The sequence below is a fragment of the Pezoporus flaviventris genome, unplaced genomic scaffold (assembly GCF_033815535.1).
Source record: "Pezoporus flaviventris isolate CSIRO_AGI_PZ_B2104156 unplaced genomic scaffold, CSIRO_AGI_Pfla_v1 ptg000107l, whole genome shotgun sequence".
NCBI lineage: Eukaryota > Metazoa > Chordata > Aves > Psittaciformes > Psittacidae > Pezoporus > Pezoporus flaviventris.
The window spans coordinates 1,263,605-1,279,650 of record NW_026892655.1 but is presented as its reverse complement, the minus strand read 5'-3'; the positions used below and the strand labels follow the sequence as shown (position 1 = coordinate 1,279,650).

Sequence of the window (16,046 nt, the reverse complement as noted above, 5' to 3'; positions counted from 1 at the left end):
CCCCAATGCCCAACTTCCCAGTGTTTCTGGAAAGCCGGATCCAAGCTTTCCCTTTACCCATCAGACCCCTTTGGATATGGCTCAGGCTCAGGCAGTTGTGCCCAGCCCGGGAGGGTGCTCAGGCCTGTTTCTACTGAGGCCTTGGTAGCACAGACCGGGATGAGTCCCAGCTGCTCGCAGAGACCGGAGCAAGGCGGCATCGCCCCATTCCTCATGGATTTGTGGAGCTCGGTACCAGCCCCCAGCGCTTGGGCAAAACAACATCCCCATCTTCACAATCCATCCTTTGTGTCCATGCAGCGGCCTCGGGGCAGGGGAAGGGAAGCAGGAGGCGATGGGATACCTTGTTCTGCTTGCCTGTCCCAGCTGCCCCATCCTAAGCGGGGAGTGGAGCACGGCTCCATGCAGGCTGGTGCTGGAGGTGGGGATGAGCCTGCACCCCAAGGGCATCCCTAGGTTTTGGGTGTCCCCTAGCAGGCATTTCAACACCCTGCCCGTGCCCATCGGCATCCGCCTGCGGCACGATGGTTGTTGATGGTTAGAACCGGTGCAGCCACCAGCAGCCTGGGGATTGCTTTCAGCCCTGGGTCGGTTTGACACCAAACAACGGGTTCAGTCCTCGCCTGGGAAAAGCCAGGCTGTGTTCCAAGAGGGAAAGGTCATCAGAGCCCCAGGAACCCCGAGCCGGGCGATGGGCGCTCCTGTCCACGGGCACGGGAGAGGTGATGGGAGTCCTTGGGGTGGGAGGGAGGGTGAGGGCTGGTTCTTCATTCTGTCACACGGCCGCAGTGCCAGATGAGCATTTGGCTGATGGAAAACCATTGTTTCCCAGTTGGAGGAACCGCGAGGATGCCCCGATGCTGGAGCAGCTTCAGGCTGCTCCTGCCAGGACACTCATTTACTCTGCTCAAGGCTGCTTAATCCCAGGCACTGGATGGGCCTGGGGCTGCTGCTGCGGATGCAGAGCACGGTTCCTCTGCTTAGCAAAGCAAAGCCTCGCTGGCTGCTCCCTGTCATCTGCCATGGGCACAGCAGTGGAACCCCGGAGCTGCGGACGGTTGTCATGAGGCTTCAGCATCAACAGGCTTCCCAAGGAAGGGGGCTGGGATGGATCCAGCCTCTCCCAAAGCCTCTTCCTGGGGCTGCAGGGGAAGATGATGCAGCCGTCACATCTGGCTGGTTCTCTTAATGAGAAGAGCCCTAAGAGCAGGCTCTCGTCCCACTCACAGCAGTGCAAAGCAGTGAAATCACAGCTGAACGTGGAATTCAAGGTCTCGATGGGGCACTGGGGCTATTTAAACATCACCTCGTCCCTGTGTAAGTGAGCAGAATGAATGCAGGAGTCCTGCGATGGCTCATCTGGATCCAGCCCACATCCCACATCCCACATTGCACCAGCCTGGAGCTGGCTGGTCAGGAGGGTTGTGGCCATCTCCTGTCCCCTGCAGAGGCTGCAGAGTGAAGTCCCCCCTTGCCTTGCCTTCAAGGAGCAAGCCAGGAGCCAGGATCCCTTTCCCATGAACAGGCTTTGCTCCAAGAAGCCCTTCCTGGTATCTGGGACAAAGATCTCGGCTGCTTCTGAAGCTGCAGCAGGGGGTTAAGAGCGGAGCCGCGCTTCCATCCTGAGGCATCTTCCTCATCCAAGGCCATAAAGCCTGACCTTTGGAGGCAGGCAGGGCTGGAGGGAAGCACGAGAGCTTCCATGCAAACCTTCCCGGGGGCTGGAAAACGTTCTCCTTGTGTCCTGCCACGTCCGGGCGCTCCTGCAAAGCTCTGCTTTACCAACAGCTCCTTGCTGAGGAGGGGGAGATGCCTCCAAGGTCCTCTCATTCCTTTGATAAGCAGGAAAGAGCGGATGCAGGAGGGGGAGGCACCTCCCCAGCATTCCCAGTAAATGAGGGAGAACCGGGATAAGGTTGGCTCCAGCTTCCCCGCAGCATCCTCACCCCAGGCAAGCAGACCCATGGGTCCCGGCTGCTCACCAGCACGGGAGCAGGCACTTTTGGCTCTGGAAACCCTTTGTAGGAAGCTGTATTTCCTGTTTCAAGCCTCTTCCCCTCCCTGCAGTGACACGGAGGAGCTGATGTGTGGGATCGCTGTCCTTAAATCCCTCTGCCAGCACATTAACAGCGATGCTCAAGCATTACCGGTGCTTTTATGCCCCCACTGCAGCCTTTCCCCACCCTCATCTCACAGGGGACACCAGCAGGTCGGTGCCAAGCCACTGGCTTGCATCGCCCATCCCAGCTTAATCTCTGCATGGTGATGGTGTCCTCACACCCTCCTCTAACGACCTTTGGTGTTAATGACCAAAGCTGCTGCTTGCCTCATCCTCCTGCTCGGAGACTTCCTCCGCCTCCAGTTCATCACCTCTGGTTCTTGCACTTAGCACAAGCTGAAATAACTCAGTAGCTCGTCTCCTTCTATTCCCTTCCCAATCTTCTCCTCGCCGCTGCGTGCTCCCCCTTTAATACTTTCCAAAGGATGCAGCCCTGCTTTGGTGGGGTTTTTTTTCTCCCAGCCTAAGTTCCCCAAGTCCCTGAGTCATTCCAGTTGCTCCCTGCTGTGCCGTTATCCGGCTCTGTAATGTCCTCTTTCATATTTAGGTGATCAAATCTGGGCACAGCACTCCACATGCACCCTTATCACTCAGTCCCTTAGACCATATTAGAAGCACTGCCTCCAACGTGCGCTCAGCATTTGCTGTTTCTGCTTCCTGGGCTTGGCTCAGCTGTGGAGAGCAGCACAGACCCCCTGCAAGACGAGCTTTGCCTGGCTCCCGTTATCCATAGGGGTCACATCGTGGCGATGTCCGTGTCGTGACATCGGGGTTCACCCCCACCTTGGTGCTGTGCCATCGGAGCAGGCCCCTGCCTGAAGCTGGGTGCAGGAACGTGGTGTCACCGTTGTCTTGTGTGCTCGGGAACCGGGAATGGAGGGGTTGGGATGGGGTTTTTGGTGCTGGGAAGGACGGGTTGGATGCGCTGGGACAAGCCGCTTCCCATCAGGCTTGCCCATCAGGCACATCCAGACCTGAGCATTCAGGTTGCATCGTGCCCTAAGAGGTTTGGGACCTTCTCTGAGCTCCTGCAGTGGGGGTGAAGGCAGATGTTTGCTCCCTGCTCTCCTCCCATCCCTGTTCCCACTCCGTTCAGTGCTGTTGGCTTCCTGAGTGATCCCTGTTCCATTGCCTGCAATCCCCCCCTTGGTTTCTATGCTGAAGGCTGTCACCTTCGCCAGCAGCATCCTCCCTGCAATATCCATGTTAAAGAATGGTGTTCCCCTCCTGTGGCCTCTGGCGCAGCGGGGACACTGCACTGCAGAGGTGGTGCCGGGGCCATGTGTCCCCTTTGGACCAGGGTAAGGATCTCCATGGCTCACTTTGAGCCTGAGGAGGAGATGAAGGGCTTGGGAGAGGGGCGAAGGCACCACCCCACAATCCCAATATTTCCCCATATAATTCCCTTTCACCTTGACCTCTCTTTGCTTTTCCCAGAGGGTCCCTGGCAGGATTATGCCCATTACTACCGAGGCCTATGGGACTGCAGCAGCGAGCATCCCGACGAGCTCTCCTTCCACCGCGGAGACCTCATCTACATCCTCAGCAAGGTAAAGCCTCCCCGTGCTCATCGTGGGGCTCAACTGCAAGGTCAGGAGCTGATGGAACTGGTCCAAAGCAGAGCTCAAGGAGCAGCTCAGTGGCCCCCCAGGGCCCCTGCTGCCCTCGCACGTGGCATTTCGGATGCCCTAAAGCGGGATGCGGTGTGCTCTCCCTGCTGTTTCCCATGGCGATGGGCTCCCTACGTGCTGTTGCTCGGGTAGCACAGGGGTAATTGAGTTGCTCAGCCGGGTGTGACCGGGGCTCCCTTCAGCAAGCACACGCAGGTGAATAACTTGTTTGCATCAGCGGGGGTGCTGTGACCCCCTCCTGCCCCGCTCAGCGCCGCAGGGCTCTGTCCTGGCTCCCAGCCGGGTCCCACCGGACCACGGTGGCCTCGGTTCGTGCCAGTGATGAATGGGGGCAGTTGGGTTTTCACAGCCTGGTTTGTGTTAAAGGGACCTCAAAGCTCCTCCAGCTCCAACCCCAACGGGCAGGGACCCCTTCCACTGGAGCAGCTTGCTCCAGCCTGGCCCTGAGCACTGCCAGGGATGGGGCAGCCACAGCTTCTCTGGGCACCCTGTGCCAGCGCCTCAGCACCCTCACAGGGAAGAGCTTCTGCCTAAGAGCTCAGCTCAGTCTCCCCTCAGGCAGGTTAAAGCCATTCCCCTTGGCCTGTCCCTACAGGCCCTTGTGAATCAGATTTGTTTTGGCGTATCCCTCTATCCCCAGGGAGGACGTGGGTGATCAGACACCGCAGTGATGGGCAGGGAGTGGCAGCATCCAGCCTCTCTTTGGAGGTTTTGTCCATCCATCCATCAGATCCCTTGGGAACGGACCTACAGTGTGGGTGCCCTTTGCTCCGAGCCATGCACTGCAGCAGCCCCATAACCAGCCTGCCCCCCTCCCAGCTGCAGCCAGCATGGGATGGATGCTTTTAGCTGGCATGTCTGAGGCCAGCTCCCCTGTGTCCCCTCGGAGGCAGCTGCATCCCTGGCAGTGGCAGAGAGCAGCTTGGAGCTTGGGCTTCACCATCGCATTCTGGAAGGCTGAGAATTCCCCATCTGTGGATCTCAGGGCACTTTACAATGGCATTTAGCGACTTGCTGGCCCCCAGGATGGAGCTGATGTGCTCAGGGACTGAACCTGCATCACCTCCTTTATCCAGGGGGTGACACCGGTGCCATCACCGGTGCCCCGGTTCATCCTGCTGACAGCAGAGCAGGTCTGGTGTCCCCCCCCAGCCCTGCACCAGCTCGGGGACACAGCTTGGAGTCACGGCAGGGTTTTCGCTCTCTTCAGTGCCTCCAGATTGCGACTCTTGTGCTGGTTCCCTCACACGGAACCGATCGCTCCTGAGAGCTTTTCCCCCGTAAATAACTCTGCGCGACGGATGCTCGCGGAACGGAGGCGGCGATGGACGGGGAGGGGGAAAGGATGGAGGCAGAAAGGAAGGGGGGGGGAAAGGTGTTCGAAAAGCCTGTTCGTTCGGCTGCGTTTTAATTTCCTTTTCAATCTTGTCCCAATTAATTCTGCAGAATTAATCTCAGCGAAGCAAAGTCGGCAGCGCCGGGGCGGCCGCTTCAGCGGTGCGGCCGCTGCGGCTGAACATGAAATAGGAGCTAATATAAAAACCCATCTGGTGTGTTTGAAACGCTGCTGCTCGGGCCCTGTCTGACATTTCCAGCAGCAGCATGGAAAAGTGGTTTGGGGGTTTGTGGACACCGGTAGATAGAAGGGACCTGGGGACGTGAGGGATGCTGCAGTGGAGGGATGCAAGGGAAGCATCATCACTGCTGCATCCCTCCTTGGGAGCCGTCCCTTTGGTGCTGTAGCCCCCCAGCCCCTTGCCACCAAGAGGCTTTGACTTTGAACCAGGGAATGCCACTGTGAAGGGCTTTTCTCATCATCCCCAAACCTGGGCTTGATGCTCTTCATTGCACCCCAGTGCCGCCAGTGATGTGTTGCTGCAGGGATAGCGGGAATAACAGGGCTGGGGGGGGTCACATCTGCCCAAGCTCTTTCCCCACCTCATCACCCACCTTTGCAGGGAGCCCAAAGCACGACCCTGCTCAGTGCAGCCCAGATGGGATAATGCATGGGAGGGAATGAATCTGGGCTGGGGGAGGAAGCGGTGACCCCGGCACTGCATCCCTTTCCCTGGCATCGCTCCCCTTTCCCCTGGCTGAGTGATTTGTACGTTCTGATAATGATTTGAATGCAGTGAGACTTCCTATTTTAAGTGGGCTTAGTTGGATGTGACAAGCAGGCCATAAAACCGGATAAGTTAATTCTCTCAATTGCTTTCAATGAAAGCAGGGGGGGAAACGGGGAGAGGGAAGGGGATGGGGGGGAGAATATTCCTGTACCCCGGCCCCGGAGCGAAAGGCGTGTGGTGACATCTAGTGGCATTCTGCGTGGGTTTGGGGCCGTCTCGTCCGTGGGGCGAGGCCACGGCCCCCCCCGATGTGCTGAACCTCTTGGGTGATGGAGCCAGCGTGTGATGAGCCCAGCCGGGGCTCAGCGCCCATCCCGGGGCCGTGGGTCTGCCCCCGGGGCTCGGCCGCGTTCCCATCCCATCAATAACCCCTTTGGGAGGGGAATGGGGCTGGGGCTGGGGTCAGCTGGAAGGCAACGGTCAGCCACCGGTCAAATCCAAGTGAGGGCCGGCCCTGCCGCCCCCCCGCCGGGAAGCAATGGTCCAGAGCGAGCCCCTGGCAGGCTCATTCCTCCCAGGTAATTTGTATAAATGAGGGGACATTGGCACAGGCGAGGACAAAAGGGAGGCTGAGCGCTGGCGGCAGCGCCGGCGATGCCCCAGTGCCCCTCTGTCCCCATTGCTGCATCCCAGGTTGTGCCCCATCCACTGGGATTCACCCCTGTGTCCCCAGTGCTGCATCCTAAATCGTGCCCTATCCATGGGGATTCACCCGTGTGTCCCCAGTGCTGCATCCTAAATCATGCCCCATCCATGGGGATTCACCCATGTGTTCCCATTGCTGCATCCTAAATCGTGCCCTATCCATGGGGATTCACCCGTGTGTCCCCATTGCTGCATCCCAAATTGCGCCCCATGCATTGGGATTCACCCGTGTGTCCCCATTGCTGCATCCCAAATTGCGCCCCATCCATTGGGACTCACCCAATGCCTCATCCCACACCGTGCCCCAACCCTGCTGCTCTCACCCCCACCAGCCACCCTGCCCTGTGCAGCGGGCACTGGTGGTCCCTTCCCCATGCTCACGGGACCCCGATGCCACCCCAGTGCTCCTGGGGGGCTGTTGAAACATTGCCCCCCAGCCCATGGGCTGGCCCATGGGTCCTTTGGGGAGGGGGGGGGTGTTCAGGTTTAAAGCGGTCCCCAACCATTCATTTTGCCCTGAAATGTATAATAAATGCCGTTAAAGACTTTGGCTTTGACAGAGGTAATAATAAATTCCCTGTTAAAGACAGTGGTTTAATTCCTGATCCCCTCCAATACTGCGCAGAATAAACTATATTCATCACCGAGTAATTTTTTACCACATAAATCTTTAAAACTAACCATCGGAGGCTGTTGAGGCTGAAATATTGAGAATTTATGAGATATGCCCATGTAGGATTGGATTCCGAGGCCTCCATTTGAATATATTAGAGAGGAAATTTGTGTCTTTAAGGGTGACAATCCTTCCATTTTCCAAAGGCAGCCTTAGGAGCGGCAGCTCCTCCAGAGTCAACTCTGCCTTTATGAGACAGAGATTTAGTAACGAGCCCCTTGCTAATCCGGTTTGGAGGGGGGGGGGATATTTTGCCCTGGTTCAAATGGGTGCCAAAGAGAAAAATATGGAGCTATTCCTATAAAAGACTGAAAAAATCCGCTTTTTCTTCCCGGCTTTAACAAATGGGAGCCGATTTCCCGGCTTATTTCATAAATAGAAGTGGAAATTCCACTTGGGAAAATGCGGAAGCAGAGCCTCGTCGTTAAAACCATCCCTCCCCGGCCATAACTTCCCCAGGCTGCGGGTGGTTTATGGACCTGCGGATTATCCACATGGATATGGGGCTAATACAGCGGGCGGCTAGATGGAAGTGAGCCCTTTTGATTTGGGGGGTGGTTAATGGGGACTAAAGGGGATGCGAGGATGGAACCGTGATTCCATGAGGGCAAAATAGAGCAGAGGAGGATTAAATCCTGTCTCTGCCCCCCTTGAAACTGGGGGCTTTGTGTTCCTGAGCCCCCTTGTTTTGCTTTCCCGCTGTCAAACGCCAGTAGACGGCAGAACTCTGAGTTCATTAGGGAGATGGAGGTAATTACAAGCCCATCTCCCAGTTCAGGGTAACATTTAAGCCAATGGATGTGGTAACATTTAAAGGCGATCCAGCGCAAAATGTCACGTACGGTCTGGTTTCATTAGAGACGGGTTAATGGAGGGATGGAATTGAACTTCCAGGGCTGGCTGTTAAGTAAGACGTTCCCCTTTCGCCATAACTCCGTCGCCACAGACCCCATCCCCGATGGATTCAAGCTTCCAGGGCTTCATCCCTTCAAATCACGAATGGGAAGCGGCAATCACGGCAGCACCAAACCCTGCGGTCAAGGGAAGGAGCCGATCACACCCCATTAACCTCCAGCATCGCCCCTTGGTGCTCTCCTCCACCAGCCGCTGGCGCGTCCCGCTCTCCTCCCCGTCTCCTTTCCTCTGTTTTTCCCCCCTCTTTTCCAAGCTGCTCCATCTGTAACTGAGCAAACATCTTGATTTTATGGCCTTTTGCTTTGTAACGCGGAGGGGAGGAAGGGAAAGGAGGCGGCGGCGGGGGGGGAAGTAGTGGAATGCCTAAGTAAGACTTTAATTCCAGATTCATTTACGCTGTGGCCATGAAGTTGTCACAAAGCATAATGCAGTATTTAATTAAAATAACACAAGTGCATCTCGCTGTGTCCTGGGGAAGCTGTCACCGAATCCCAGCCGCCGCTCCCCGCCTTCTCTTTATGAACCAGCGGCGTCGGGGGCACGGCTGAGGCTGAGGCTCTTCCCCTCCTCCCTGCCTTTCCCCACTGCGATTCCCGCATGGATTCGGACCCCTCGGTGTGATTTTTGCCTGTGGAGGGGATCACAGGGTCCCGGCGCTGGCTCTTTTGGGGCTGTGGGGTGATAGAGAAAGGGGCTGGGGCAGAGGGGTCCGGTGACCCCCCCCTCCCCATCCTGGTTTGGATGGGAAATGGACCCTCGCAGCAATCCCTGCGGAAAGGACGCGCGTTTCAAGGTCATCAGTTAATGAGGATCATAAATCCTAAGGGAGGGATGGAGCCGCTCCGGGGCTGGCTGGGGTTGGTTGGGGTTTGCGCTCTGTGGAGCGGGTTGCAAAGGAGAACAGGGCGGTTTGGCACGTTCCCGGTGCGGGAAGTTCCCGGGAAGTCAAGGAGCCGTTTCCATTGCCACGACCCCTTTGCTGCTCACCATCCTTTAGCCACAGCCACAGCGTCCTGCGCCCCCCAGCCCCAGAAACCCGCATGAGGAGTTCATTAATGAAGGAAGGAGGGAGAACGCCGTGACCTTTGGAGGAAGCAGCCGCTATAAGGACGTGTCGATAGCGCCCATCGCTGCTCCCATCCGCACCCTATGGCCGGGGGGAGCGGTAACGGGGTCGGGGCCGGGGCTTGGGGTCCCGCTGCCGCCGGTGCCGGTGCTCTCTTGTTCTGCCGACCCGCGCCTGACCCCGCCGGGGTCGCTCGGGAGCCGGTGGATGCGGCTGCCATGGCAACGCGGGGATGCGCTGCCGGGCAACGCGAGCATCTCACACACACACACACACACACACACACACACACACACAGCATTCCCCCTTAGACACCCCCTGCAGCCCGGAACCCTGCAGCCCCGGAGCCCCCCCTGCACCCCACACATGATGTGGGGCGATTTGGGGGTGGCAGCCCAGGAGATAGATTCACAGAATCATGGTTTGGATTGGAGGGGGACCCTTAAAAGCCCTCTCCAAGGGCAGGGCCATCCCCACCAGAGCAGGACCCTCAGAGCCTCTCCAGCCTGATCCTGATCCAGGGATGGGGAATCTCCCACCCCCTGGGCACCCTGTGCCCCAGCATGAAGCATTTCTTAGATCTGGTTTGAATCTCCCTGTTTTCATTTAAAACCACTTTTCCCCCTTGTCCTGTCACAACAGGCCCTGCTAAACCCTATCCCCATCTTTCTTACAACCCCCCCCCCCCCCCCAAGCATTGAAAAGCCACATTAAAGGGGGGTCAACCTTAGTGTGATGGAGAAACTGAGGCAGGAGCGGGATGCACCTGAGCTGAAGCACCTCTGGAGGACACAACATTTGCGGGGGCACCCAGGGGTGTCCACCCCCCTCAAGCTGTGGCTGTTTTGGGGTCTCCCCCATCGCCCAAGCATCCGCACCCATTTTATGTGTGAGCAGGATGGAGCTTTCTGGAGCAGGATGGGGCACAGGAACCCCCCATTCCCTGGGAACCGCGCTCCACCAAAGCCAATCCCCAGCAGCTCCCCCCCCTCCCGTGCACTCTCGATGAACCTGTGCTATTGCAGCCACGGCCCCTTGAAGTGCTGCGGGGAGGTGATTTAGGAGGATATTAAAGGCGACGTGGAGCTTCGGAGGCGCCTCTCCGGGCACAGATGGGCCGAGCAGATGAAACGCTTCCGTCCCATCGCGCTCGCCCGCGGGGCCCGAGGCTCGGAGCCGCGGTCCGGGCGCGCCGGAGCCCGTGCGCTTCGTGGCGCTGGGATTAACGCGGCGCTGCCCCGCCGGCTCCTCAGCCCAGCCAGTGCCGCTGTTGTCTCCCAGCCCCTCCAGCTGCACCTTCTGCCGCCGGCTGGATGCGGTGCCATCGCTCCCCGTGGATGCGGTGCCATCGCTCCCCGTGGATGCGGTGCCATCGCTCCCCGTGGATGCGGTGCCATCGCTCCCCGAGGATGCGGTGCCATCGCTCCCCGTGGATGCGGTGCCATCGCTCCCCGTGGATGCGGTGCCATCGCTCCCCGAGGATGCGGTGCCATCGCTCCCCGTGGATGCGGTGCCATCGCTCCCCGAGGATGCGGTGCCATCGCTCCCCGAGGATGCGGTGCCATCGCTCCCCGTGGATGCGGTGCCATCGCTCCCCGAGGATGTGGTGCCATCGCTCCCCGTGGATGCGGTGCCATCGCTCCCCGAGGATGCGGTGCCATCGCTCCCCGTGGATGCGGTGCCATCGCTCCCCGTGGATGCGGTGCCATCGCTCCCCGAGGATGCGGTGCCATCGCTCCCCGTGGATGTGGTGCCATCGCTCCCCGAGGATGCGGTGCCATCGCTCCCCGTGGATGCGGTGCCATCGCTCCCCGTGGATGCGGTGCCATCGCTCCCCGTGGATGCGGTTGCCTGTCACTAGGTCAGCAGCAGCATCTTGGGCCGTGGTGCCTAGGGGTTGGTTGGGTTTAATCAGAGAACCCCAGCCTGGTTTGGGTTTGAAGGGATCTTAGAGCTCATCTAATTCCAACACAATAGGCAGGGATGCCTTCCGCTAGAGCAGCTTGCTCCAAGCCTCATCCAACCTGGCCTTGAACACTGCCAGGGATGGGGCAGCCACAGCTTCTCTGGGTATCCTGTGGCAATGCCTCACCACCGGAATAATTACTTAATATCCCTATTTTTTTCCCTAACATTTCTGATATGTGGAGATCCTGATGGGATGCCATACATGGACCACAGTGGGATTGGATACACAGACCCTGGTGGGATGGGACTCCGCAACACCCTGGCACAGGCACTGCAATGGGACAAGGGGAAGGAGCAATGCCCAAGGACCAGCTGAGTGTCCTCAGCTCCTCACAGCAGCTGGGAATTGACTCATTGGAAACAAGTGGGAATCGTTGCTTTATATGGGGCTTTACCCTACAAAGAGCAGTGTGATGGGGGTGGGCCATGGCAAAGGATGAGCATCACCCAAATTAACTCCTCTGGGTGCCATGCCAAGGAAATGGCGTTCCCAGCCACATCCCTCATCTGCCTCCCGCTGAGGACCAGTTCCCCCTTGATTCCAGAGCTTGCTGCAGCGCCGGGCTGGTTTTTGAGGTAAGGAGATGTATAGCTGACCTGGTATAAAACTCCCCGGTGTCAGCCGACCCCTCGCGCTCCCACCATCCCTCATGCAGGAATCAGATGCCTCCATTTTCCTAACCATAATGTATGGCACACAAGCACTAATAATGGGGCCGAGCAATCATAAACCGATAAGTCCCTGACTGATTGGCTTTTCCTTCGGCATCCATCAAAGCATCATTGATCTCCTATGTGAAGGGGGGTGATTAATGGGCTTCCCGAAGCCCAGCGGGGTTGTTTATGAGGGAGTGCGGTGGCAAAGGAGAGCTTGGGAGCATCAGCAGAGGAAGGGAGCTTGTGCTGCTCCATGAGGGGGGGTGGAAGGGTGATTGGAGCTGTGGTGGCTGCACGCTGAGGGTCCCACCAGGTGGGGGGACCAGAGGGGACAATTGGCTTCATCCCCACCTTTGGTGACTGGATATGGGGTGTCCTCCCCAGTGGGGGCACAGGGCCCAGCTGTAGCTGGGCCATCGAGGGGCTCCCCATTCCCACAGCATCATATCTCCTGGGTGATGCTGGAGCAAGGCAGGGAGAGCAACCGGGTTGTGTTGTTTCCCCCCGCCCCTTCCTTCTTCCTTTGTCAATGGAGATGAGCAGCATAAAGCTTTTATGGCCCCGTGCACCAACCCGCCATAAACACCCTGATGGTGGGCCATTATGGGAACGAGCGTCTGCTTTGGGTTCGCACCAGGGATCTTGGGAATGGAACAGGGAGAAGCGCTTCGAGGGGGTCTCATCCTTCTGGGATAGGCTCACAGCATTTCAGGAGCGGAGCTGGGAGGATGGGTGGTGGGTGAGCCTCACATTCAGTTCCCTGTTCCATTCCAGCCCGGAAGGGGTTTGCTCATCCCTGCTGTGCTTCTGAGGCTGGAGCAGAGCATTGGCTTCGCTCTGCCTCTTGAAATGACCCAGGAGCTGGTGTAGCACCAGCACCCATGGGCGCAGCCTCCGAGCTCCCGCTGCCCTGATGGAGCTTGAGCATCCCTCTCCCTTCTCCGGGCGCGCCGACCTCACTGGAGCAATTCCCCTCCCAACTAATGGCTTTTCAGCCCCGTCTGTAGCATCCCAACCAAACGACTTCCCCCTCCCCACCTCGGTCCACGCAGGTCCTGCGCACAGAGGCCCCATTAACGTGTAATTAGGTAGATCCCAGCAAAACCAGCCTCAGATTCCCTCCTCCTCCCCTCCCTTTCCAACGCGGGCATCAGCGAGCGGGATGTAAATGAGAGCCGAGCTGAGGCTGCGCTGGGCTCTGCCTCGCTGTGCCAGCGCTCTCCTCGTTTTAATCGCTTAATAAAAATTAGCATAATTAAGGAACATCTGTAGGATGCAGCGCGGCGCAATTTGGCACTCGGAAACGAGGACTTGGCCGTCATTGCGGGGAGTTTAATGTTCTTTTAATTCTTCTTGGCACCGCGCAGTGGAATCAAGGCTGGGAGCGAGCGGCGCGGCCTCGCCTGGCTCCCATTTGCGTTTCCCTCCCCTGGTTGCGGAGCAGGCGAGGGGCTCGGCTGCCGTTCATCCCAGCGGAAGGGCGGGCTATGGCGGAGCTGGGGCTTGGGGGGGTCCCCATCAATCCTGGGGTGCGTCTCGGCCCCTCTGCCCAGGGAGCAGAGCAGAGCAGGCAGAGCCCAGGTTTCCCTGCTGGGTTTGCAGGATTCTTCCTCGCTGGCTGCTGGGATGGGGCTCGCGTCCCTCCGTGCTCCTGCTTTTCTATGGAGGGGGTGACTCAGTGCGGTTTGCATGGGAGTCCATGGGGAGCAGGGGGATCCCAGCCCCTGCGGTGTCGAGGGATCCTTTCCTGGCTCCAGTGAGGGCAGCACCATCTGGAAGCATCAGGAGCAAAATCCGTCTCTGGGGACTCAATCCTGAGCAAAGCCCGTTTCTTTTTCCTGTTGGGAAGCAGGGATGAGGTTGGAGACCCATTAAATGCCCCAGGCAGGCGGAGGGACCGGAGCTCGTGTGGGACACGGGATGTGCTGCTGTGCACATCACTGTTAACATCCATCTCCTTTACGTGAAAATCTCCTGTTTTGATGCAAACCCCTCGGGCCTGTGTGTGCCAGCTCCTCCTCTCACACACACAGGGAGTGCAAGAAGCTTTTCCTGTTACTATTTGCCTCCGGTATCTTCTGTCATGGAACAACCTTGGGAAGGGGCACGTTAACCCGGCACGGTCCGGCTGCAGAGAGCTCCAGGCTGGGACCTGGGCTCTCATCCCAAGGGCTGACATCTGAAATGAGATCCCCCAGTTCCCACCCCAGGGGGTGAATGGAATGCTGAGCTTCCACACCATGGCCCTGCAGGACCCTGGGTGAAGCTGGGGAGTGGGGCAGGATGAAGGGTAGAAAGGGCAGTGATGGATTTAGCAGCGTGCCAGCACTTGACCCCACTGTGTCCCCTCAGGAGTACAACGTGTACGGATGGTGGGTTGGAGAGCTCAACAACGCGGTCGGGATCGTCCCAAAGGATTACCTGGCAGCTGCCTATGACCTGGAGGAGCAATGAGGACCCATCAGCCCAGGTGAGGGATGGGTCACAGGGGTGGCAGCTCTGTTCTGGGGTGCACCAGCATCCTCAGGGTGCTGAGCCTTGCGAGCTGCCTTTGGCTCCATCTCCTGGTCCCTGTTTTACACGGGAGCAGGTGAGCTCAGGAAAGCCAGGTGTGATCAAGGGATGATGCATCCGTGCCCCATGGCCCTCAAATCCTTCAGATTCCATGGGGAGAAACGCGGTAGAACCCCAGCAGCCACCTCCACCAGAGCTGCAGCACCAACACTGACACCAACCCAAACCAGGCTGGGGTTTGCAATGATTCAAACAAAACCCATGATGGGGGAATGTGGGAGATGGGGAAGCTGAAGGCAGGGTCAGGGCTGGGAAAGCAGATGGGGTCTGCAGCCAAGTCCTGGTACCCACCTGGGGCAGCGAGACCTCCACACTCACCAAGACACATCCCAGCCTTGTCATCCCCTCTGTGCCACGTCAGTGTCTCAGTGTCCCCTTCCCACCATCAGCCCTGTCTCTCCCCTTCCCCAAATCCAGGTGCTTCTCTCTCCTTGACCATGCTGAGATACCACTGACACCATCCCCATCACCCTACAGGCACCCGCTGCATGAAGAGACCCACGTCCCATCACCAGAGCCCTGCCCTGTGGTACCCACAGCAGCGCCATCAGGGCACAGTGGGGCACGGGGGGTGGCACCCCACAATAAAGCCGTTTTCCTCTCCATGTTTGGCTGCTCCAGTCTTTGCCGTGGGGCCGGAGCCGGAGCTGGGTGCAAGCAGCGCCTTTTCGCCCCCAGCCCCAGCTCTGAGCATCCCCAGGTGTGGTCCAGGCCCGTTGGGGTCCCCACGGCCGAGGATTAACCCGGTGCATCCCGATCCTCCTCCTCCTCCTCCTCCTCCCGCACTTGGCTGAAGGGCCACTAGATGGTGGTAGGTACCTGCAGACCGCCGCCTTCCCGGGGAGGGTGCCGAGCCCTCCCGGGGCTGCACCGGAGCAGGAGCATCGCCCGCAGGGTGAGCCCGGGTACCGGCACCGGCGTGCGGGTGTTTGGATGGGGGGGACCCGTTGGTGCCCGGGTCAGAACAGGCGGGGTTGTTGGACCTGGAGAAGAGAAGGCTCCTGAAGGGGAGACCTCAGAGCAGCTCCAGTGCCTAAAGGGGCTGCAGGAAACCGGGAGAGGGGCTTGGGACAAGGGATGTAGGGACAGGCCAGGGGGAATGGCTTTAACCTGCCAGAGGGGAGACTGAGCTGAGCTCTTCGGCAGAAGCTCTTCCCTGTGAGGGTGCTGAGGCGCTGGCACAGGGTGCCCAGAGAAGCTGTGGCTGCCCCATCCCTGGCAGTGCTCAAGGCCAGGTTGGAGCAAGCTGCTCCAGTGGAAGGGGTCCCTGCCCGTGGCAGGGGTTGGAACTGGGTGAGAAACTCTCCCTCTGCCCTGCGCTCACCCTCCCCTGTCTCCAGTATCCCTCTCTCCAGCGTCGTTCCCAGGAGCCCTTTGGGATCCTGGCAGGGCAGAACGGATGCTCCGGTGTAAAACGGACGAGGCCGAGGCCCCGGCCCTGCCCGGGTGCATTTACCCCAGCCCCACACATCGGAAATGGCCCCCGGGGGCCTGATCCTGCCCCAGCTCCACCACCGGCATCCAGCGCTGAGCCCTTCCTGAGGAGGAGCTGGGGCCACAGCAGCGGAGCGGGGACGGGAGGAGGCGGCTTTGTGCGGGTCAGGGCAGGGCCCCCCCGGCGCTGCGGGGGACGGGGGGGGGAGCTCTGCCCTTTGTCTGCAGCGGCGGCAGCGCCAGCCGGGGGGGGCTGCGCTGTCTGGAGCGCATGGCCCGGCTCCAAGCCCTTGTTGTG

General features: G+C 59.0%; 1 protein-coding gene across 3 annotated transcripts in view; it reads left to right on the top strand.

Moving 5' to 3' along the window:
* The window catches only part of SKAP1 (src kinase associated phosphoprotein 1), a 140,693-nt gene extending 125,113 nt beyond the window's left edge, over positions 1-15,580 (top strand). The window contains exons 10-12 of one of the 3 annotated variants that reach the window (XM_061477733.1): positions 3,497-3,609; positions 14,093-14,210; positions 14,732-15,580. In XM_061477733.1, the coding sequence (XP_061333717.1) occupies positions 3,497-3,609; positions 14,093-14,194 (215 nt within the window). In that variant the 3' untranslated portion in view covers positions 14,195-14,210; positions 14,732-15,580. Of the gene's footprint in view, positions 1-3,496; positions 3,610-5,136; positions 5,895-14,092; positions 14,211-14,731 lie in introns of those variants that run through there. The other 2 variants (XM_061477730.1, XM_061477732.1) reach the window with 2 other exon arrangements.
* Positions 15,581-16,046: the final 466 nt, after the last annotated feature.